We start from the raw sequence: 21,539 nt of genomic DNA on the forward strand, positions 1-21,539 counted from the left end.
GTGGCGCGAGGTGATGTGCCTTCCCGCACCGCCCGTGCCCGTGCCTGCTCACCTCTGTCCACCTCAGCTGCTTCCTCCGTGTGGGGCTCTCTGAGCTCCTTCTCTAGGCCACATAGTGTCCTGAGCACCAGACTCGACTGTCCAGTTGCTCCTAGACCCACCACATGGCTGACTCGGGGGCTCGTTAACCTAGATGCTCAACTTAGCATCCCCACTCCCTCCCCTAGTTCTTACTATGCTCACTCTAGGTGGACCCGGGGGCTATCCTGGGCTATTCCCTCTGCACCCACTTGGCCTCTACCCCTAAACATGCTTCCACGGTACACCTTCTCTGGCTTCATCAGTGTCTGAACTGTCCTAATGGCCTTCATGCTGGTCTCCTCCCTGGCTCTCGTCCCTCCTGCAGCTACCAGTCCTTTTTTTTTTTTTTTTTAAGGTTTTATTTACTCATGAGAGAGACACACAGAGAGAGAGGCAGAGACACAGGCAGAGGGAGAAGCAGGCTCCACGCAGGGAGCCTGACGTGGGACTCAATCCCGGGTCTCCAGAATCAGGCCCTGGACTGAAGGTGGCGCTAAACCACTGAGCCCCAGGGGCTGCCCACCAGTCCTCTTCTGTTACCACAGACACAGTAGCTTCTGCTCCTGCTCAGTTTCTCATGTTCTCCATTGCTACTGGAGAACCTTAACCCTCTTGTCATGTGATATACTACCCCCCCCCCCCCCACCCCCGGCAGCACTCCCAGGCCCCACAGAAAAGGACATTTCTAATGCACAGGCACTTTACAGTCACATGACTGCACTCTTGGAAGTTAGGGTCAGTTTCCTCCAGATCGCCCATAGATACTTGGGATGATGGTCCTGTCCCACAAAGGCATTGTATGTATATTGGCACCAGGCTGTCTCCACGTTCCTTCAGCAGTGAAGAGGGACTTGTGTTCTCCAGGGCGTGGGGACACTCGGTGATGCCAATTCGTGGTTGGTGCTTGCACCTTACCGCTTGTTCAGCTGGACAGTGAGGTCAGACGGTGAGGTGTGGCATCTATACAGGCCTCTGCCCTGGTTGAGGATCCAATGGCCCCCGATGAGCGGGCGTGGGCTTCTCCCACTGCAGCCAGTGTTCCCACTTGCTGAGCTGGAAGTACGAGACACACTACAGTGCTATAAACTGTGGTGTATACACCTTTCTACAGGTGTGCTGAAGCATACGTTTAATATTTGCATTTGTCACTTGAACTTCCTACAGTTCTCAAATGTTCTCACATGTTCAAGTCAGATTCCCAAGTGTGTGGAAGCAAGCAGCTTCTGACATCTCTGTTACTTCTGACTTTATTTCACAGATTTTACAGTTATACAGCATGAAAGCATAAAATATTGAACTCTTTTTGCTTATTTACATGGTATAGTTTTTAATAACAGATTTCTTATCATGAAAGATATTAACTAGAACAGAAATACTGCCCATGATCGATTCAGAGATACCATAAAGTATGTTCTTTTTCATGATTTGCCCTCTGTAAGAAATTCTCCACGTACGTGTATCTAAATGCAACTACTACCCAGTTACATTCACTTTTATGTGCTGCACACTCTTTCCTATCTTATTCTACAGCCTTGGGAGGAGAGTGGGGAAGGGCGGAGCTGTGTGCCCGCACCACTCCACGTGTGCTTGGAAACCGTGCTTGCGGGGGTCTTGCAGTCAGCTCAGGATCGATTGTCTTCGATGATGATAGTTCTTCTAGGGTGGGGCTCAAGTTCAACAAATATGTATCGAAATTCATATTCGCCACTTTCTGGGTTCTGAAAAATAAACATATTTCTTGGTGTAACTTCTGTCCCCAGAGCTTATGTCCTGCTGCGTCAGAGCCCTTGATCCTCCTAAGGCCCCCTAAAGTTCCCACAAGGTCCCCACAAAGTCCCACGAGGTCTCCACCAAGTCCCACAAGGTCCCCATACCTCCTTCACTTCAAGATGCACTGTTCCTTGTTTCCCAGGCTCGGAGCCCTCAATGTAGAACTTCACACGCATGTGTTTCAGCCCATCCTTTACATATTCAATAAAACTGCCAAGAAAATGGAAGAGCGTGGCTTAAACTTCTGTCACTTAAACAAGCGCCCGAGCTTCCTGAACACATGTGAACGGGTACCTGACGTGCTGTCTCCGTCCACGGCGCGTCGCCTCCCCGTAGCCCTTCACGGGCTCCCCGAAGATGCTGATGACCTGTGGGACAGACTCGGTGAGGCCTCCACCCTTCAAGCTTCCTAGGGAAATATGTTCTGACAAATCAAGTAACTTTTTTAAAGAAAACAAATCATTAAGCCTGGGACCCTTTCAAAATGACAACTCCACTGATGAGAAAACGGACCAAAAAAAGAATTAGGCGAAAACCCTCCCACAAGGATATATTTCCTGCAGACAATGGGGTAGGTGATTCTGCGGTGTGAGCTACAGCTTCAGGACAGGTGACCCCACTTCCCTCACAAAGACCGGACACAACAATGGGGGCAAATGCTTAAATATACATTTGAATGTTTTTAGTGAAATGTATCTAATGGGGTCTAATACTCAAAGCTACAAGAATAAGACAACTTTCTGAGTCACTAGAGACAGTGAAAAAGAAGAACGAGTACAGGTTTCTCCAGCTATCCAAAAGTTGGCTTGACCACGTTGCTTTTAAGAAGGACCTACGCTAATACCTGTTTCTGCTAACTGAACAAAATCCAAATGCTTCTTGCTTCCATGAAATAAATGGTGGCTGCGCCCTTGCTTTACGCTTCTGACTTATGAGAACTTTCATGGGAGCGCACCACTTCCAGACGGCAGGGGCACCTGCAACAATCAACTGCTTAGAATAAGCCAGATCTAGAGGTATGAACCCACGATTCCTAAGGGAAAACTCACAATGACGTGGACATGCAGTTCTTCCTGAATTTAAAATGCAAATACCATGGAGCCCAGGGAAAGCGGTCAGGGACCTGCGCCTACTGAGGGCACCTGCAGCCTCACGCCTCCCCCTCACAGGGTGCTGTATTACTCCTGGGTCTGGGTGAGAAGCCACCCGCCTGGTTTTTGGTGCTGTCTGCTGTTTTCCTTCAAGATACAGGGATTGAGATTTCAAAGAGTTTCCGCTCTGGCACTACAATGGCTGCGCTGGCTTTCTACCTGTGACTGGAAAGCATCACGGAAAGCCCTCCTTCTGGACAGGACTCGTAACAGAACATGGGCAGCTTTCCCATATGTCAGCCTCCTCCCATGGGCAGGCCGTGCTTAAGAGCATAAGCTTTGGAGTCACACAAACTTGGCCTCAGGTCCTGGCTGTATCATTTACAGCTCAGCAATCTCAGTTGTTACCCAGTCTCTAAAGTGTCAGTCTCCCCTTCTGCAAATGACACAGTCAGTAGTATTTAACACAAATGGCTTTCATGAGATCCAAGAAAGAGGATGTGCTGAGTGCAGTGCCTGGTGCATAATGTGCCTTTAGTGTCAAGAATTATCATTATGATCATGGGGTCACTATGCTTTTTTATAAGACTAGAAACTTACCGCATGAGTTTAAAACTCTGGGAAGATCTAAGCATTTAACATCTATGACAATAAGTGACTCTCTTGTATAATTAGGATGGAAACACATCGCTACACAGACCTTTAGGTGGTCTTAAGGCATTTCAAGTACAGAACAAAGAGCTAATAACATAATCACAATCCAACCGTTATGACTTTATTATCCTATAAACGTCACTAGTCTCAGAACCAATATGTGAGTTCTGTCCCTCGACCCTGGCATCTTCTCCGGATCTTCAGAGTGTGTGTGACTGCATCTGGAAGACTCACCTCGGGGTGTGATCTGCATTTTTCTAAGGCTTTCCCATAGATCTTATTAGGACTGGATGAAGAAAAAAGTTCTTTGAAAATTGTGTAAAACAAGCCACCTGCGAATTATAGAAAAAGAAGATCAAGCAAATCAAGAGCAAGACAAATGTTTAATTAAACAGATTTTAGGGACAGACATTATACTTGCTGTGATCAACCTGTGACGGTGATTCCAATAAGCACCACTATCAAATAGGTAAAATCTCTTCCAGCTTCTTTCACTGTAAACAGAAAGCACCACTGAGTTAGAGGTGTGCCAGATGGGCAGGAACGCGCATGGCTTCAGCACTTCTGGAGGGTGAGATGTGGACCCAGGACCCTACGGGGGGGTCTGCATGCATGCTGGAACAGCTGCTTTCAAGCCTCCCCACAAATCAGAACCACCTAAAGAAAGTTTTCAAAAGAACCTCAGCAGAATTCTGGGCCAAGGAATTTGTATTTTAATTTTATTTAGTAGTATAATTTTAACACTTCTTTACTTTCTAAGATGACAAAACACTTGAAACAAGTGCCCCAGGCCCTCGGCATGAAAACATGTTACAGATTTGGCAGTGCCGGTCACATTCTGTTCACAGATGAAGTGTTTGCTTTGTTAACTGTAGTCCAAGGGATCAGCATAGGCCTCAACTCTTCCAGTCACCTTCCCACCAGGCTGCCCCCACTGGCAGAATGGAATTCAGAAAAGGAATTTGCTTGGCCAGAGCTGATAATCGGATAAACTTAGAATACGAAGCACCTGCTACCAACAGGTAGTGCTTGTTGGAACACAAAATGACAACAACGTCTATGTATGGTCTCACCTAGGATTTGTTAGGTATGTGTTACAATGTGATTGTTAGGGACCTGAGCCTTCTGGACTTTGGCTGTCCTGTAGAGTAACCACACACCATACATGGCTATGTGAGTGTTATTTTAAAGTTACGTTAACTTAAAATTAAACACTCAGTCCCTCAATCACACTAGCAACATTTCAAGTGCTGAACAGCCACATGTAGAGACCTCATACGTACAGAACATCTCTGTCTCTGCGAAAAGTTTTATTTGGACAATGCTGTTGTGGACATTTTGCAAGACATCACAATAGTCCATTCTATTTATGCCATCATATTCGTCAGAGCCCAAAGTAACAAGTGGCATGTGTGTCAGGAAGCTTGGTAAACACAGGTACTCCAAATGTGGGGGATGAGGCCAAAAAACAGATCCAGAGCTCACCAACCACATGAGCAAAACCCTTAGGGGTATACTGCATGGGGCATGCTAAGACACTCCATCTCAAATAAAAGAAACTACTGCATCTTGTATACCCTAGTGTGGTGTGTGATAGGTTCCTTTGGACGCTGTGGGCAGCATATCCCACATTTGGGAATACTGCTCCCACTCATTCGCTGAGTCACCAGGAAGGCTGTTGCCTTTGAATGGGGTCCAGATCAGGACAGGACTCTGCAGCAGGACCCGTCTGCAGCGTAAGCAGCCCTATTGCTGGAGCGACAACCTGACACATGCTGTTTGACAGTCTCTGCCTCTGCCCTCTGCATACAGGTTGTTCATTCATGCTGAACTTTTAATCATCCCTCACAGCTCTGTTCAGGCTATTATGAATGAATGAACATGTATTTTACATATTCAACAGATTACAAAACAATTGCTAGGATACAGGTTTTTTTGTTAATGTTAAAAAGTATATATGCACTAAAAAAAAAGTATATGCACGGAAATAACATAGAGCAAAATATTAACAAAAGTCATCTCTGCATGGTAAAATCAAGATGTCTGAACTCTTTGCTTCCTTTTTACTTATTTTTCCACAAATTACCGTGAAATGAAGAAATAAACAATAAACGTTAAATTCATCATCTCATCTGTGAAAACCTGACTTTCCCTGACAGAAAGACATTGTGCCTTCCGTATTACATATGTTCTTTCTATCACTTCTCGTGTCACTTGGAGGTAAACGGTTTGGAACACCTTTAATTCTGTAGCGTGAAGAGTCTAACTCAACATCTGGGCGTCGCAGTCATTCAGGAGCAGTGTTGGGCTGACCTACGTTGAGTAGGTCCCCACGGATTATGCCTCAATAGTATTTCTTTTATTTATTCTACCCAATTACTCTATCTATTTTGTGCTCTCTGGTACTCTTTGCAGCAAACTACCATGTTTTCATTGTTTCACACTGTACCTACCTCCTCCTCATTGAGTGCATCTGTTTGTGTACAGGAACTCTCTGGCACACCCGTTAGCATCTGCTCAAGTGTACGCAGAGGAAATGGAAGCTCAAGAACTACTGGTGAACGGCTGTTCTAAAGAGCAATGACCTGGGTACTAGGAAATGAAGATTAGAAGATGTGGCTTTAATTTTCCGTTGTGTGAAACTGGGGAAGTGTGCCTCACACACAGAATTTTAATGTTTGAGGGAGGGAACAGGAAACTCAACTGTGGTAAACCACATCTGTGAAGTCTACTGACTTACTATCAAGTACTCAACAACGGTTAAGTTGTAATAAAAGCTGGGAAACATTTTCTCGCCACAACTCAACAAAGTCACCTAAAAAGCAACTTTGAAATCCGAGTTCAAGTCTGTGAAGAAAAGAAGTCTGTGGGTCTATAGTCTCAAACTCTGCACTGTGTTGAACGGTCCTACCTTTTAATTTGCGTGAACCGTTTTTCTACCTTTAGCCCTGAACTTGTGCGAAGGAGGGACCCTGCTCGCTCTCGCCACGTTTGCTGATAGACTCATCACTCCCGTTACCTTTCTGTGACGTTGAGACGACGGGTTCCCCTCTCTGGCTGTGCACGGACACTTGTTTGCTGCCGTCGTCTCCTGCCCTCTGGGGGCTCTGCCTCTGCGTCCAGATGGTTTTCTGGGTGACTCCAAGGATACTCTCAGGTCGTACCGCTTTCTTTTGCTCTCGCAGACCCCAGCTCAAACCCGACGCGGTCTTCAAGCGAGCTCTGTTAAGCACGAAGTGTGGCGGAAACAACGGCTTCCCTGACGACCTGCACAGCTTCTCCGCACACCGCGCAGCTCGTAAGAAAGTACAAATCATGATCACAGAAAACCGCTCCGCTTTACAAAGGTGCCAGCGGGGAACCGCAAAGCTTCACCACCCAATACACGCCCAGCCAGAGTGTCCTCAGCGCTACACAGTCACATCGGTGATTCTGCACGGCTTGTTCGGCAAAAAAGTTAGCTCCCGAAAGAAGCCGTGTCCACCTCTTCTTCCCTTCTGCGCTCTTTCTACTAGAATTAAAGTGATTTAATTACCTGCCGTATTGACATTCACACACTACCCGCCATGCCTCTGCAAAGTAACCTGGGACACCTCGGGGAGTCCTGGGAACAGTAGTCCGAGGCCCTCACTCCTCGCAGAGCTACCGCAGCGGGAAAGGCACCGGGACTACAACTCCCACAGTGCAAGGCGGCCAGACAGCGCGTGGCCTTTCCGCCACCTTCCAGAGTTCCTTGCGCATGCGCTCCACCTATTTGGCGCCAGGGTGGGCGGGGCGATCGCTCAACGGGCGGCAATCAAATTAGCGATTACGAACTGGGTGTTCTTGCAGCCCTTCGAGAGGACTGTAAACTGCGAAATTCTCAGTCTGACTATGGCTCTGCTGTTGCTTGTGGGGAAATGATGTAGCCTGTGTTTCAGTTTCTTCCCAAGGCCACCAGACGGGAGGCAGCACAAACTTCCCCAAAGCCAGCGGCTGGGGAGAGACGAGGTTGCGGCAGTGCCCCCACCCGGGACCGAAACTCGGCGGCCCGCTTGCCACGCGGCGACCTCGGCATCAGGCCGCGGGGCGTGGGAAGAAGCAGGGCCCGGAAGTTTCCAGAACCGCTCCTCGAGCCGGCGGAAGGGCGGGCCGCCCTCCGTCCCGCCCCTGCGCACGCGCGCCGGCGTCGAGTGGGCGTGGCGTGGGGCGGCGCGCTCCTGCCTCCGTCGTCGCTCCGCCTCGGGCGCTCCCGCCGGGTCTCCATGGCGACGGGACGCGGCCGACTCCTGCTGCAGCACTGGCGCGGCCTCCTGGCGCTGCATTGGCCGCCGGGCGGCGTCGGCGCGGCCCCGGGGCTGGCCGGGGAGGCCCCCGGGCCCGCGGGGTTCAGGTGACTGTCGGGGGCCGCGGGGCGGGGCGGTACCCGGCACCTTCCCCCACTAATTTCACTCTCGGCTGTTCTTAGTGCAGGAGAGGTCCAGAGAACCGCGGGAGGACGTCCCCTCAACTTGGAAACATGCGGAGACCCCACGTCCTGATACAAGTAGCCTAGCTCCCCCCCACCCGGGGAACAGGCTTCCTCCTTCCCTTCATTCAGTTGTAGGCGCTGTGGGGAGCTGGGAGCCCTGGAGCAGCGCCTCCTGCGGGATGCGCTCCACCTGCGAGGGCAGGTGCACATCCCTGGTCTGCACCTGCGGGTCGCCACAAGGGCACCCGTTCAAAGCTCATCCCTAAAGTAGCTTGTGTCTTCTGGGGCTGGAAAATCACCTTTCGTTCTTTTTATTAGGCTCTGGAATCTACTCATCAAAAGGTTACCGATTTTCTCTCCCGCCCATGGTTCCTGAATGGAGGACACAACCTCTAAGCAGATAATTCTGGTGGGCGGGTTGGTCTGGGAGTTTGTTTTCCTGGGGCAGAGCTTTCTGAATTTCGGATTTCGAGGCCTCCAGTGCCTTTCGTTTGGTTTCTTTTTACTCTTTTTTTCCTTCTTTCCATGGAGTTGGGGGGGGGAGAGTGAGGGAGAGATGGGGAGGGCAGAGGAATAGGGAGAGAGAGAATCTTAAGCAGGCTCCACTGTGAGACTTCATCTCACAACCCTGAGATCATGGTGGAAGCTGAAATCAGGAGTCCACTGCTTAGCAACTGAGCCACCCAGAAGCCCCATAGGTCTGCTAGGCAAACCCTGAAGGGATGCTTATTGATAGCCACTCCTTGGTGTTCAGGCCCCTGATCCCCTTCTGCCTCTCTTCCTTGGGCACCTTGCGGCTGAAGGGTGGTCCTCTTGTTAAGTGAGAGAAGGCAACTTGGAGGTGATGGGGAAGGGGCAAGAAGCAGGATGCTGCAGCTATAATCCAGAAGGCTCTTTAGCTTAACTCCAAAGGTTGGTTGATTTCAGAGTGAATGATCCAGTTTGTCAGAGGTGCTGTCATGGTCCCTTGTGGTGAGTGGTCCCTAACTTTACAGCCATCATCTCGGTTAGTGTGCCAGGTGGAGTGACAGTATGAAGAGCAGTTTGCAACCTTGATGATTCTCTTTGCTTGCACGTCCTTGTGATTTGTAAGATACAAAGAACTCATGTGTATCGTGTCTTCTAATAAACCGAATGTCTGTGTTTATGTAGAAAAAACAATTGTTATTTAACAATCGACAATTTGAATTTTGTTTTCCCGAATCTCCAGGACTACGTCCCATGTTCACCCAAGGGTCCATAACCCTGTCATGTTGTTTTTGGAAGTGGTGCTCTGCACCTTTGTATTATGGCAGTAGTTGGTTCTTGAGTGTAGCTGCAGTGCTGGATATACCACAGGACTTGTGACAACTAAAATGGTGACAATGCCTTCAAAACTTCTGTAGGAGCATTTAAATTTGAGGTCTGAACTTTAGATCAATTTGCCACTAACACTAAAATTAGTCTTTATATATAGAGCTCTGTCAGTGGGGAGCAGAATGATTTTTATGTGATGAATCTTCTATTACTTTGTAAGTTGAGTGAACATCCTGGTAATGACGTACTTAGAGTGCCTGGCAAGGGAGCCTGCTTGTCACCCTGTGATTTGGTGAGGTCTGCATTCTTTATGGGAAGGAAAATAAGCTGCTGAAAATGATTGCAGATGGTCTAAGTGGGTGGTGATTTTTATTGTTTTACTACAGAAAAATTAGATTTTAATAAGGAGTCCATGGTTCCCTTTTTAATGAAAGATGTGAATATGTGTAAATATCATGAGCTGAGAAAAATGGCAGCATATTAGGTTGGCTTAATTTGGACTTGATTTAATTTCTTTGGTTTATCATATATCAAAAATCAGGCTCAGAAGATAATTTTTTAAGGTAAACTTAAAAAATAGTGAATATATTCAAGGCTATCAGGCAAAATGTATTACTCGAAAACATTGTTTTCAAACAAAATGTCATCTTACTAATTATGTCAGCTAAGTATGCGCTTAATTTTGTAGACCCATAAATCTACATGAGGACATGCATGCAACTTACTGACTTGTTAATTGTGTGGCCCTAGAAAATATGCAGTTGGTTTATTTTATGGAGAAATGGAAATGTACTTTCAATATACCAAAAACCATACTAATAGGATATAGAATATAATACGGTGAGAAGAGCTCTGGAAGGACAGTCAGGAGATGAGTCTCTTGGGCTCTGGACCTCTGTCTTGGGACCTCAAATGAATCCCTGTGATTGCCTTGTTAGAACTTCGGTAATCTTTGATTTGTCAAATATGGACATATGAAATCTATTTTAGTTATGGAAAAGCAAAACAGCAACAGATAGGCTGTATTTCTCAAACAGGTGCCAGTGGGCAGGTAATGCATGGAGCATCCTCCTGCGATGTAAAATTAATGCAGTGGCTTTGGGGAAAAATGTTAAGTAGTTCAACTGTAGGTAATATAATCCACTTGTTATATTAGAACAGCCACCGACAAATTATCCATTAAAGTGCATCATTTGTATTAATTTTTTTAAATTTTTATTTATCTATGATAGTCACACACAGAGAGAGAGAGAGGCAGAGACACAGGCAGAGAGAGAAGCAGGCTCCATGCAGGGAGCCCGACGTGGGATTTGATCCTGGGTCTCCAGGATCGCGCCCTGGGCCAAAGGCAGGCGCCAAACCGCTGCCCCACCCAGGGATCCCTGTATTAATTTTTAAGATAAAATAAGAGACTTCAAAGAACTTTTGAGCTCTCTGCAGGCTGTGCCCCCAGATTTCAGAGCAGCTGGCACTCCACTGCACCTGCCTAAAGAAAGGATTGTGCTATCAAACTGTGAATCCAAACCTTGTGTATGGGATTCTCAGTTTTGAAATTAAAACAACAAAAATCCCACAGTTTATTCCATATTCAATATATTAAGAAATAATAGAAAACACATGGAGTTCTGTCCTTTCAGCTCTCCAGCCCCCATTTAAAAACATCCATCACCCAAAAACCTCACAACTTTTTGCAGTCCTGTGAATCAGACATATTACTGGCTAATACCTTGTCTTTTTTTCCATACACATTTCTTTGTGTGTGTTTACTTCTTCTCATAAGGGATAAATTAAAAAATATTATGTGATATATCTTGATATAACCTGATTTTTTCAATTCATAGGTTATTAATTTAGCAGGTATTTATCAATTGCCTCTCTATGCCAGGCATGTTGTGGGTGAACAAAACTCATGCAAAAGACCTGCCAGTGTGGAGCTTATAATTCCAGTGATAGCAAGCAGAGGAGATAAGATGTGTATGTAGTGAAGGATGGTGATATGTACTGAGGAGAGAAATAAGGAGAGGGCCTAGAGTGTGTGTGGGTAGTATGGATTGGAGTTTTAGAGAACATGGCCAAAGGAATTGTCAGTGAGTTGGTGACATTTGCATGAATACCTGAAGGAGATGGAGGCATGAGCCATGCAGACACAAAGACGTAATGAGCTTGTTTCTATCTCAGACACTTTTTTTCTGTGCTGAAAATGTCCATTTTAATTGGCTGAGCATTGTTCACTGTATGTAGCCACACTGTTGAACCAATCCCTGTATCGACTCTGGAAGTTTGTCAGTGTAGGCAAGTCTGAGATGGACTTTCTCCAGCAACATTTTTGGGCTCATTTTCTTGCTTTGGGATATATTTGTACAAGTGAAATTCCTGGCTTAAAAAAAATACATGTGCCTTTTAAGGATCTTGGTAAACACTACCAGATTTGGCTTTCCTTACTGTTTATACCAATTTATGCTCCCAGCAGTGAATGAGATGTTCTTTATGTGGTCTTTGCCAGTTTGCTAGATTGAAACTGATCGATACAGTGTATTAATTTACTTTTCTTCGACTCCTGTGGAAAGGACTTAGGGTAATAGATTTTATTTCTTTTGACAATTTTTGATTGCGGAAACATGTATGGCAAAAAGCTGTTGTCAATTTACTAATGCTTTTAAACAAATTTATATTTGAGTGACCCCAGCAGTATTCATTTAAGTTAAAGAAGCCTTCCTCAGTCTTCATACAATGTGTAATACAGACTCTGGGAGTTCTTAGCATGACCATTCATACTGGCAGGGGTCTAAGGGTCACTGGAAAATCCAGGCAGACAGTGGATTTGATGGAGGAGTTATAGAAATGCCTTTCTTAAAACTTATATGTTAGAAACCTCTATCAACTAAAGATATTTGATCTTTGAGTATGTAATACAGGTTGGTATAGAATTTACAACAAGTAAACCAGTTAAAATAAGGAGTGCTCTTAAATCATTTAAAAATGTATATTGTTTAAAAACTGTGTTAAATGGTGCCCCCCCCCCCATTCATGTCTACTCAGAAGCTTAGGGTGTGATTTTATTTGAAAATAGGGTGTTTGTAGATGTAGTTACAATGAGGTCACACTTGGTTAGGGTGGATCCTAAATCAAATGTGACTGGTGTCCTTAGAAGAAGAGATGAAGACACACACCGGGAAGATGGCTGGGCAAAGATGGGGCAGAGATAAGAGTTAGTCATCTTAGTTGCCACAAGCTAAGGAAAAGCAAGGATTGTCAGCAACCACCAGAAGCTGGAAGAGGCAAGGAAGGGTTCTTCCGTAGAGACTTTGTGGAGGGAGCATGGCTGTCCCAACTCCTTGACTTTGGACTTGTGGCCTCTAGGACTCTGAGACAATACATTTCTGTTGTTCTTAGCTACCTAGTTTAAGTCAGTTTGTTAAGAGAGCCCTAGGACACTAATACAATTAGGAAATTGTATTTTACTTCTTATTACTGTGTTAGAGCCAGGTTAGTGGAGTTGAAGATTTTCTCTTGTGGAAATCTTTGCTTAAATAATACTTTCAACAGAAATACAAAGATTTACTGCATAGGTGGAATTCTCTGAAATAAGGGGTGGGAGCGTTACAGAACTTTCCAGAGTAGGGCCTCTTCTGCCCCTCTCCCTCCACTTCCTGTTCTGGAACACACAGATTGCAAACTACTGGTTGTGTCCAGCTTCTTTGCGTTCCCAGGGACTCCCTGGCTAGGAGTCAGGTAAGACAAAAGGCACATTGACTGTCTTCTGCTGAAGCTGGAATGGAGAAGCATGGGCAGCCAGTGTTTTTACCTCGGCGAATTTGTTACCCTCCAGGATCTAGAAAGGTTTCCTGTGTTCCCCCTCTCCTGTGTTGACAATAGTGTCAGCATGCAGATGCTAGCCAGTGTTTATCGAGGGCTTATCATGGGCCCTTCATTATGATGTTTCTGAAGAGAAAAACCTATAAAGGGGGGACAGACATTCTCTGGATGCTCAGAAGCCCCTGGGGAGCCATCAGGCAATTTGAGTGCTTGTGGATGTGCACTTCATGGGGCGCATGGTTCCACCGTGGGTTTCAGGCTGTGCTGGATTGTGGGTGATTCAGTCCCATGCCTCCTCCTAGGGGCAGGCCGTGCTTGGGTGCTAAACTCTTGGTGAACAAAGTACATCCTCAGAGCAATGACATACTGGTGAACTGGATGTATGGAATGGATACTCTAGATTTTAGTCACATGCTGGGTGGGAGGTGGGGCAGTAGTTTGGTGTGTGTGTGTGTGTGTGTGTGTGTGTGTGTGCATGGTAAAGAAGAAGCTTCCAGACCTTTCCAAGAGAAGTAGCATATCCACCAGTAGCTCTGTCTGTGGGCTGCTGCCTAGAAAATGAGGGTTTTGGGCTCCATGCCTTACTGGGGTTTCAGATCCCTATCAAACTTCTGTGGAGCAGTGCTGGTTTTGAGGGTGATTTTAATAAAAAAATTAGGAACTTCTGAAAACTGCATAAAATACACCTTATTACATTGAGCCTTAAAAGCCATTGATTGTAAGAGTTACAATTTTTTTGTACTGCTAAAATGAAAAAAAAAAAAAAAGATGGCCAGTTAAAATATATTCCATTGAATCTGAGATATTTAAAATGTGAAAAAAAAATTGAGGATGAGTATTTGGTATTTCTGTAGCTGTGATTGCCAGAGCTAGGGTTGGATTCATCATCCCTTAAGACCAGCAAAGTTGTAGATTGTGTGGGCAGTTCTGGTTTGCAAATCTAAAGGTTTTCTTACCTGATTGATGCTGTTTTCATTAGGTTTCTGCTATGGTATTGCTGAAGCTGGCCAGGTGATACATTTTATATTTATCCTTTTATTCCATTAAATAAGTCTTATTTAATGTCTTTGATATGCTGAAAGCCTACAAAAGCAAATATTTAATCTTGTTGTTTACTTGATCTTAGTCAACAGGCCAAAAGTGATGAATCTTATGTTTAAAACATATCAGAGTAAGTCCAGTTACCAGGTTTACGGACTCAGGACATGGAATATTTCACAGTCTCTTGCCTGCCTCCTTCCTTCCTTCCTTCCTTCCTTCCTTCCTTCCTTCCCATGATGCAATTTTACAAGGAGTCATTCTTGGAGTTTATGAATCCTCTACAGTTTTGTAGAGGGAACTGGACAGTTCGCCTGTCATGATTTCACTTTTCTGTGCTTACTTTCAGGAAGAGACCGGGCACCAGTTACGCAGGCACTGCCACCCTGAAGCAGTGCGCTAGGCGAGGAAGGCACTACAAGCAGCCCTCTGCTGACCATCCTGCATCTCTGGAAAGGTGAGTCACAGTAGTTGGTGCTCTTCTGGAGGCCCCAGGGGTGGAGCTTGTAGAGAAAGTTTCAGTGCTGTACATAGCAAGCTGCTGTTCTTAGCCAAGAATAGAATTGCGTAGGAAGAAAGTACAACATGGAGAGTTTGCTGTGAGTCATCAGCCTGTCACCACTGTCATTATTAGACTAGGTTTATGAAGTGAACTTCTAAAAGTGACAAGTCAATTTTCCTCCTTAAAAAAAAATATTCTTCAAAATTATTCACTTTCTAGTTGATAAAGACCCTTGAAACAGTGGAAAGAAGATGAAAAAGCTCCAGAGGTCTCTGGATTTTTTAGTGTTCAATGCTTTGGGAGCCCCTTGTGCCATGGCAAGGTTCTGCACTGTGACCTCGGCAACAGAATCTGTAGAATCCTTTCTTTGAACTAATTATTTGAAATTGGTGCTGAGATGCCCATGGATTTGTAGTGCACTGACACTCGTGGGACCCAAGCCTGTGCTGAGCATTGTGTGAAGCCCTGAAAGCGTGGCGTTCCCATAGACATGTACGGTGGGGAGAGTAGGGCTCACAGAGTCTGCACATTGCAAAATTCAGATTCAAACATAAGTTCCTTGTTTTCAAGTTTTGGGCTTTGACACTATAACTCAGCTCACAGAGTACATACTTTCAGTGTATTCTTTAAAAGAAATGAAAACAAACAAAAAAAAGTTAATTAAGGACAGCAATTTAAGCTTTAAACCCTATACTCTGTGAATATGATCTGTCATCTAATAATGTGATGTAGGAACTAGAACAAATACTCGATTGGTTCATCCATCCATTAAACATTTGAGGACCTTCTCTGTACTAGATACTGTGCTCTGACACTTGGAGCTTCTTGGATTGTCCTGCCTCTCTCTCACTTTCTTCCTCCCCCCAACCCCCCCTCCACCTGCTGTGGTATAAAATGATTAGAATCCAGCACAAGGTGACCCAGTGGAAACCTTATGAACCATAATGAAGACTGTCTTTGCTCTCTACTATTCTAACTATGGAGTGGGGGTTTTCTGCTTTTGCTAGAAGTACAGGGAGAGCCCCCATTATGTTAGTCTGCTGGGTAGGGGGTGGGAGTTAGTCTCTAAGAGCCTTTGAGTAGGATTTTAGTCCAACTCAATAATTCTCCCCAGATAGGATTTGCCAGATACCACTCTGGAATGTTTTCTTTAAGACCAGCTCTACATTTTCTTTTGGATTATAATTATTTAAAAAATAATAACTATGAGTTTTTGTGAAATAGTTGAATCAAAATATGAAAACTATGTGCAGCAGGTCATCCAAATGGTCACAAAATGTGTTTTCTTGCAACTTTGCCATCTATGCATTAGCAACCTTTTGTCACTAAAAGCATCTGATTTATTGACTCTGAGTGTAAGGAATTTCATTTGGTGGGAGGGATTTAATTAACCCCAAGCAAAACTGCTTGTTTAAACCATCAGGGAGTCTCTGGTCGAATATCTCTGAAGCTTTTGAGTTGGGGTAGCTCTGACTAGTGACATGGGTCTGGTCTGTCTTGTATTCTTCATCTTTTCTCTGAGGGAGTCCACATCATTCTTTCTCAGTATTATCAGAATCTTAGGACTGATTATTTCCCTATGACACATTTAATAACTTGATTTTCATCATAATTAGAAAATTTAAAATAGTTGAAATCACAAGTGGAGAGATTAGGGGCAAGCCATTTTAAATTGGCCAAAGGGTTTTACTGCCTAGGTTCGTCATCCCTGGGCCCTTCCCCTCTCCCCGTGACAGTCTTCTCTGGCTTGCTTTCCTTCAGCCTCAGAGAATGCAGCTCAATGTCATTCATTTAGGTTATAAATGAAAAAGGAAAAGGGAGTTCAGAAAATCTTACAGGGCTTGGAGTCTCTTAAAACCTAGAGGAAGGTCTTAAGTGTGGGGAAGAAGAGAGTATGTGAGGGTGGTATGGGGTAGGTGGAAAATAAGTGGGTATTTCCTATTCCAGTTCCTTTGTTTTTTTGAGGAGGACGAGGATTCTGTGGTTTATTATTATTTTTTTATTAATAGCTAAGAATGCATTCTTTTTCTCTTATTTCCTTTTATCTCACCAAAGAATAATGCATACTTTCATGAGGGAGTAAGGAAATCCTGTCTCTTGATCCATTGTGTGTGCATATAAGTAACATGCCAAGGAAGTTAGCTCCCTGTACCCTTGAGTCTCTGGATTTGTTCAGGTCATGAGGATTGTGGTAGCCAGGACATTTCAGTTGAGAAACCAGTGTAAGATAAGGGTCAGTTTGCCTCTCGTACAGGAAGGGTGCTGCTCACCTTCGGTCTGGAGATGAACAGCCGGTGGTTTTCTGGTTAACTTGTAGTTCAAATGCTCGATTCTTCCCCTCTCTCAGTATGCCTTCAGAAATCTTGCTGAAGATCTTTTCCTACCTGGATGCTGTGACCCTGCTGTGTACTGGATGTGTGAATAGGCGCTTTTACCACCTGGCCAATGACAAGTAAGGAGAAAACCAGATCTCTCTGTTGTCTTTTGATAGCATTTTGATGGAAGTCATGAAAACTAGTAAGACAATTTTAACCATTTTTAATATTTAGGAGAATTAATTTTGAAAGTGTTTTTAGGCACAGATGTAATATGTCTAATGCTTTAAGTGGTCAATTGACATTTTCAGTGATTTGTATTTATATGCTTAAAAAAAAAGGAATACCTTTGCATGAACTGAAAAAGATCGAACTTGTTATTGATGTAGCTGTTGTCTCATGTACGGAAGAATACATCTCTGTGTCAGTAGGCACACAAGTGGGTTTAGTGTGGGTTCAAAGGAAAGAAGTGTGCCCTTGACAGTCATTCTAGAATGGACGCAGAGCAGTTTTTGTGTCTCTTTCTTAATGACTCTTAATAAGAGATGAAGACATTCACTAAAGCAAAGTGTAGCAAGGCATTGTTCATGAAGGAGGTCATTTAAATATCCCAAAATATAGCTTTTTGGAGGGTTCTTACTTTAAGGATAGAACTCCAATTACTCCATAAGCCAATAACTTATAAATTGCTTAGTTTCTCTTAATATCACCTTTCCTGACTGACTTTCACAGGCTCAGGTGGTATAGGCACTGAGCCCTCCAGTGGATTTGGGGCTATACCTCTAGTAATCTTCCTTTTGTACTTTAATTATGAATTATGTGCCTATCCCACATTTCTTGGGAGTTGTCCCTTAAAAATCTGAGCTTCTGATGAAATTACCCTTATGTTTGTTTTCTTGTTATAGGAAATATCTTAATTGCATCTGTTGAATTTTATTTTATTTTTTATTTTTAAAAATATTTTATTTAGAGAGCGAATGCATGCACAAGCCTGAGCCAGGGGGCGGGGGGAGAAGGCAAGAATTTCAAGCAGGCTCCTCCACCTTAAACATAGAGCTTGACAAGGGGTTAAATCTCACTCCCCCAAGATTGTGACCTGAGCCAAAATCAAGAGTCTGGCACTCAACTGACTGAGCCACCCATGCGCCCCTTCATATGCTGAATTTTATTTGTAAGAGTCATAGTCTGATTTTATAGTTAGACTTCAAAAAGGGCATATTTATTTATTTATTTATTTTTTTTTAATTTTTTATTTATTTATGATAGTCACAGAGAGAGAGAGAGAGAGAGAGAGAGAGGCAGAGACACAGGCAGAGGGAGAAGCAGGCTCCATGCACCGGGAGCCCGATGTGGGATTCGATCCTGGGACTCCAGGATCGCGCCCTGGGCCAAAGGCAGGGGCCAAACCGCTGCGCCACCCAGGGATCCCAAAAAAGGGCATATTTAATGATTGGATGGGTAAACAATAAATGTTTTGGGGGGAGTATTTTAAGCATTACTTCTGGAGAGGGCAGGAGTACCTATTGTAGCCAGTCATACTAATGACTAATAGGGAGACCTGTATGGAGGGTAGGGGTCTCGCTGATGCCCTTCTTACATCAGCGGGGGCTGCCTCCTTGCTGCGCATGTCGCATCCATCAGCAAGAGCACCAGGCTCCACCTGCGTGGAGGTAACGGGGAAGCGTGGGTCAGGCTGGATCTGGATCATCATGTGGGGTGTTTATTTTCCAGCACTCTGGGAAACACTGTTTATCAGAATATTAAATTGGCCCCATTTTGTCAACAACTTGTTTGATTGAAGTTTTTCTGTGCCTGACTGGTACAGTAGCTAAATACGCTCTTGTTCTCAAAATCACCTTTGTTTTTTAACAGGATGAGGCGTTGGGTGATCAGAAATGAATGTGTTTGGGTTTTGAGTACTTGTTAAATGCATCTTATACTTGACATTTGTATTTTATCAAGTATCAAGTGGAACAATCTGCACAGTCTATTCTGTAAAATGTTCTGTTTAGACTTCACTTACAGTAAATACAGTAAGCTAATGAGTTGAAAGTGGTTCTTCATACAGGTGTTGGGTGTAGTTGTAACTGAAGGTGTGTGGGGTTCGGGCTCCGCTCCTTCAATCCCATTTCCTCTTTTGTAATTCAGGAGTGCTGGCGCATGGACAAGAATCGAGTCAGCTTTAGGTCATGTGGCGCCAATGTGAGAAATTTGGGAACACTTATGTGGAGTAAAGTGATGAGTAGAATAAATTTGAAGGAGATGTGAACAAGCTTTTATGTAAAGGGAGTTTTTAAAAATGCCTACTCAAGAGATTTTGGTGAAACAGTTTCAGATTTACCTAGATGTACTCAAGTAATCATCATTTTACACTCTTAGCTCACATCTGAAAGTCCAGAAATTTCTGAACTGAGAAAATAAACACCTTAGGGCAGAAAGCTTGGTGTGAAATGATTCTGTGGGGTGAGATATAATTTGAAAATGCATGCTACCTAAGGATGTCAGTGGGGGTCTGATTCCGTGTGAGTGTGTTGGGAAGTGCGTGCACTGCCTGGATCAGGGAGACACGTCTGCAGGTCGCGTGTCCGCCGAGTGCACCTTGCTGTCGTGGTGGTGACTGGCTGGCCCCCAGAGTGTGTGGCATCTCCAGCGGATCTCAGGCAGTGCGGGGCCATCCTCTTCTGAGGGCATTGCTTTCTCCTTGCTGCCTTTTGGCCACTGGCCACTTCATCCCGTGCTGAACTAAACAGAAAGGTAGAGACACAAATGAGCAGATTATTACATTTATTTATGTAAAGCTCACTTTTTGCTGTTGGAAATGGACTTTAGCCATGGCTCAGTTCCCCCAAAGAGAAGTTTGCTTCTTTCCCTGGAGGAGAGCATTGGCTCGGAGAGAGGTGTCTTGGGCTCCCTTGGGCCCCTGCCAGCTGCTACTGCTCCCATGGCTTCTCCTGGGCCTCAGTGTGATGGGCGGGAGGAGCACAGGCTCTGCCTTGGGGCTGAATTTAAATTCAACCTTGCGGCTGATGGGCTCTCTGAATTTAGGCGAATTACTTGGTTTCTTCAAGTTCATCTCTTTGTCCCTGAAGAGGCTGAGAAGCACAGGGGATGGATGTGTGAGTTCTGGTTGAGGCTGTGAGGGTCCAATCCTGGGTCTTCCATTTCCTCACCATCCACAGACCCGTCTGGGCCACAACTTCACATTGTGGCCTCATTACATTGTCCAGTGGGGACAATGATAGTGGCTACTTCATGGATTTTTTGATGATTAAAGTAGTTGCTGTTTACCAAATGCTCAAATAATGCTTACCACAGTGCTCAGAAAACACTGTTGTTATTTTTTTCATTCATTGTGCATTTTCCTCTCTTTGTGCAAGCATGACATGTCTTTGTGGAAAAATTAAAACATAGAAATAAAAAACATTCAATTCCATTCTGCTGACATTTCTCTCTGTGTGTATGTACATATGGTTCCTTTCCGACCTTTATTTTTTTTAATTTTTATTTTTTTAAAGATTTTCTTTATTTATTCATGAGGGAGACACACACAGAGAGAGAGGCAGAGACACAGGCAGAGGGAGAAGCAGGCTCCACGCAGGGAGCCTGACATGGGACTCGATCCTGGGTTTCCAGGATCACACCCTGGGCCGAAGGCAGGTGCCAAACCGCTGAGCCACCTGGGCTGCCCCCTTTCCGACCTTTAAAAAATATATCTACCTAAGATAACACAGTAGGAGTCACCTTGTATATTTCTTATTATTTTTCTGTAATCTCTTATTCCATTATTGCTTTAGGACAGCAGTGGTTTGGGTGATGCCAAATACCGTGAGATCACTCATTTTAACTTGACCCTGGGAAACGAGCTTTTCCTTTTAGTATGTGTTTCTGGGGTTGGTGAATCTGAAACACTTAACCTCAAACTACAGTTCACTTTAACACATGAGCAACTGTAAACGTTTGATTTATTCATGGACTAGGACTATTTACAAACGATTGTGCATCTCTACGGTAATATATTGCTACTGCAGGTATATGACAGTGTCTCATAGTTAACATAGTTCCTCTTCTCCCCCAGTTTTATTTGGATCAGAATCTATTCAACTGCCTTTTCACCTAAAATATCTAATTGGCAAGTTAATTCAGCAGAGAAGACCACTGTATCTATGAACTTACTGTCGGTTGAGGATAAAGAAGCTGGATATTGGAAGAAAGAATATATTGCAAAGCAAAGAGCATCTGTAAAAGCAGCGCTAGCGCGGGTTCTCAAACCTGTCAACCCTTACACAGGCCTTCCAGTTAAAACCAAAGAGGCCCTCAGGTACACAGCATCCTCTTGATCAGTGGGTATCGTGGTTACTTGCGGGTACTATTTAACATTTATATGCATGTCACTTTAAAAAGAATGATGGTGTAAGCTCAGGGTATTGTGTGTATAAGGACATAGGTACAATTTATACTGTGAGGGACTGTCTCTTGAGATATTCATGTGTTTCTGTGCATCTTATTAGCTATATAGTATTTCCATA

The 21,539-nt window shown here is 44.4% G+C and overlaps 2 protein-coding genes across 7 annotated transcripts in view; one reads left to right on the top strand and one right to left on the bottom strand.

The window, feature by feature from the left end:
* Positions 1 to 1,310: 1,310 nt before the first annotated feature.
* TIMM21 (translocase of inner mitochondrial membrane 21) lies at positions 1,311 to 7,688 on the bottom strand. Its single transcript, XM_038525791.1, has 6 exons — positions 6,616 to 7,688; positions 4,028 to 4,090; positions 3,831 to 3,928; positions 2,146 to 2,219; positions 1,956 to 2,061; positions 1,311 to 1,799 (listed from the first exon to the last, which is right to left on the bottom strand). Exons 1-6 carry the CDS (start codon positions 6,911 to 6,913, stop codon positions 1,704 to 1,706), a joined length of 735 nt encoding a protein of 244 aa, XP_038381719.1. The 5' UTR covers positions 6,914 to 7,688; the 3' UTR covers positions 1,311 to 1,703.
* Positions 7,689 to 7,835: 147 nt separating this feature from the next.
* The window catches only part of FBXO15 (F-box protein 15), a 47,494-nt gene continuing 33,790 nt past the window's right edge, over positions 7,836 to 21,539 (top strand). For 2 of the 6 annotated variants that reach the window (XM_038525786.1, XM_038525788.1), the window contains exons 1-4: positions 7,838 to 7,968; positions 14,546 to 14,653; positions 17,046 to 17,150; positions 21,089 to 21,331. In XM_038525786.1, coding sequence (XP_038381714.1) covers positions 7,841 to 7,968; positions 14,546 to 14,653; positions 17,046 to 17,150; positions 21,089 to 21,331 — 584 coding nt within the window. In that variant the 5' untranslated portion in view covers positions 7,838 to 7,840. Of the gene's footprint in view, positions 7,969 to 8,043; positions 8,122 to 8,229; positions 8,249 to 14,545; positions 14,654 to 17,045; positions 17,151 to 21,088; positions 21,332 to 21,539 lie in introns of those variants that run through there. The other 4 variants (XR_005353316.1, XM_038525790.1, XM_038525789.1 and 1 more) reach the window with 4 other exon arrangements.

The sequence above is a fragment of the Canis lupus genome, chromosome 1, assembly GCF_011100685.1.
Source record: "Canis lupus familiaris isolate Mischka breed German Shepherd chromosome 1, alternate assembly UU_Cfam_GSD_1.0, whole genome shotgun sequence".
In the NCBI taxonomy this organism is placed as follows: Eukaryota; Metazoa; Chordata; class Mammalia; order Carnivora; family Canidae; genus Canis; species Canis lupus.

Coding starts and splice junctions, on each gene's coding strand:
- TIMM21 (XM_038525791.1), bottom strand. CDS start 6,913: ATGATTTGTACTTTCTTACGAGCTGCGCGGTGTGCGGAGAAGCTGTGC. Junction 3,929..4,027: donor TATTGGAATCACCGTCACAG/GTTGATCACAGC, acceptor TATAATTCGCAG/GTGGCTTGTTTTACACAATT. Junction 1,800..1,955: donor TGCATCTTGAAGTGAAGGAG/GTATGGGGACCT, acceptor TTTATTTTTCAG/AACCCAGAAAGTGGCGAATA.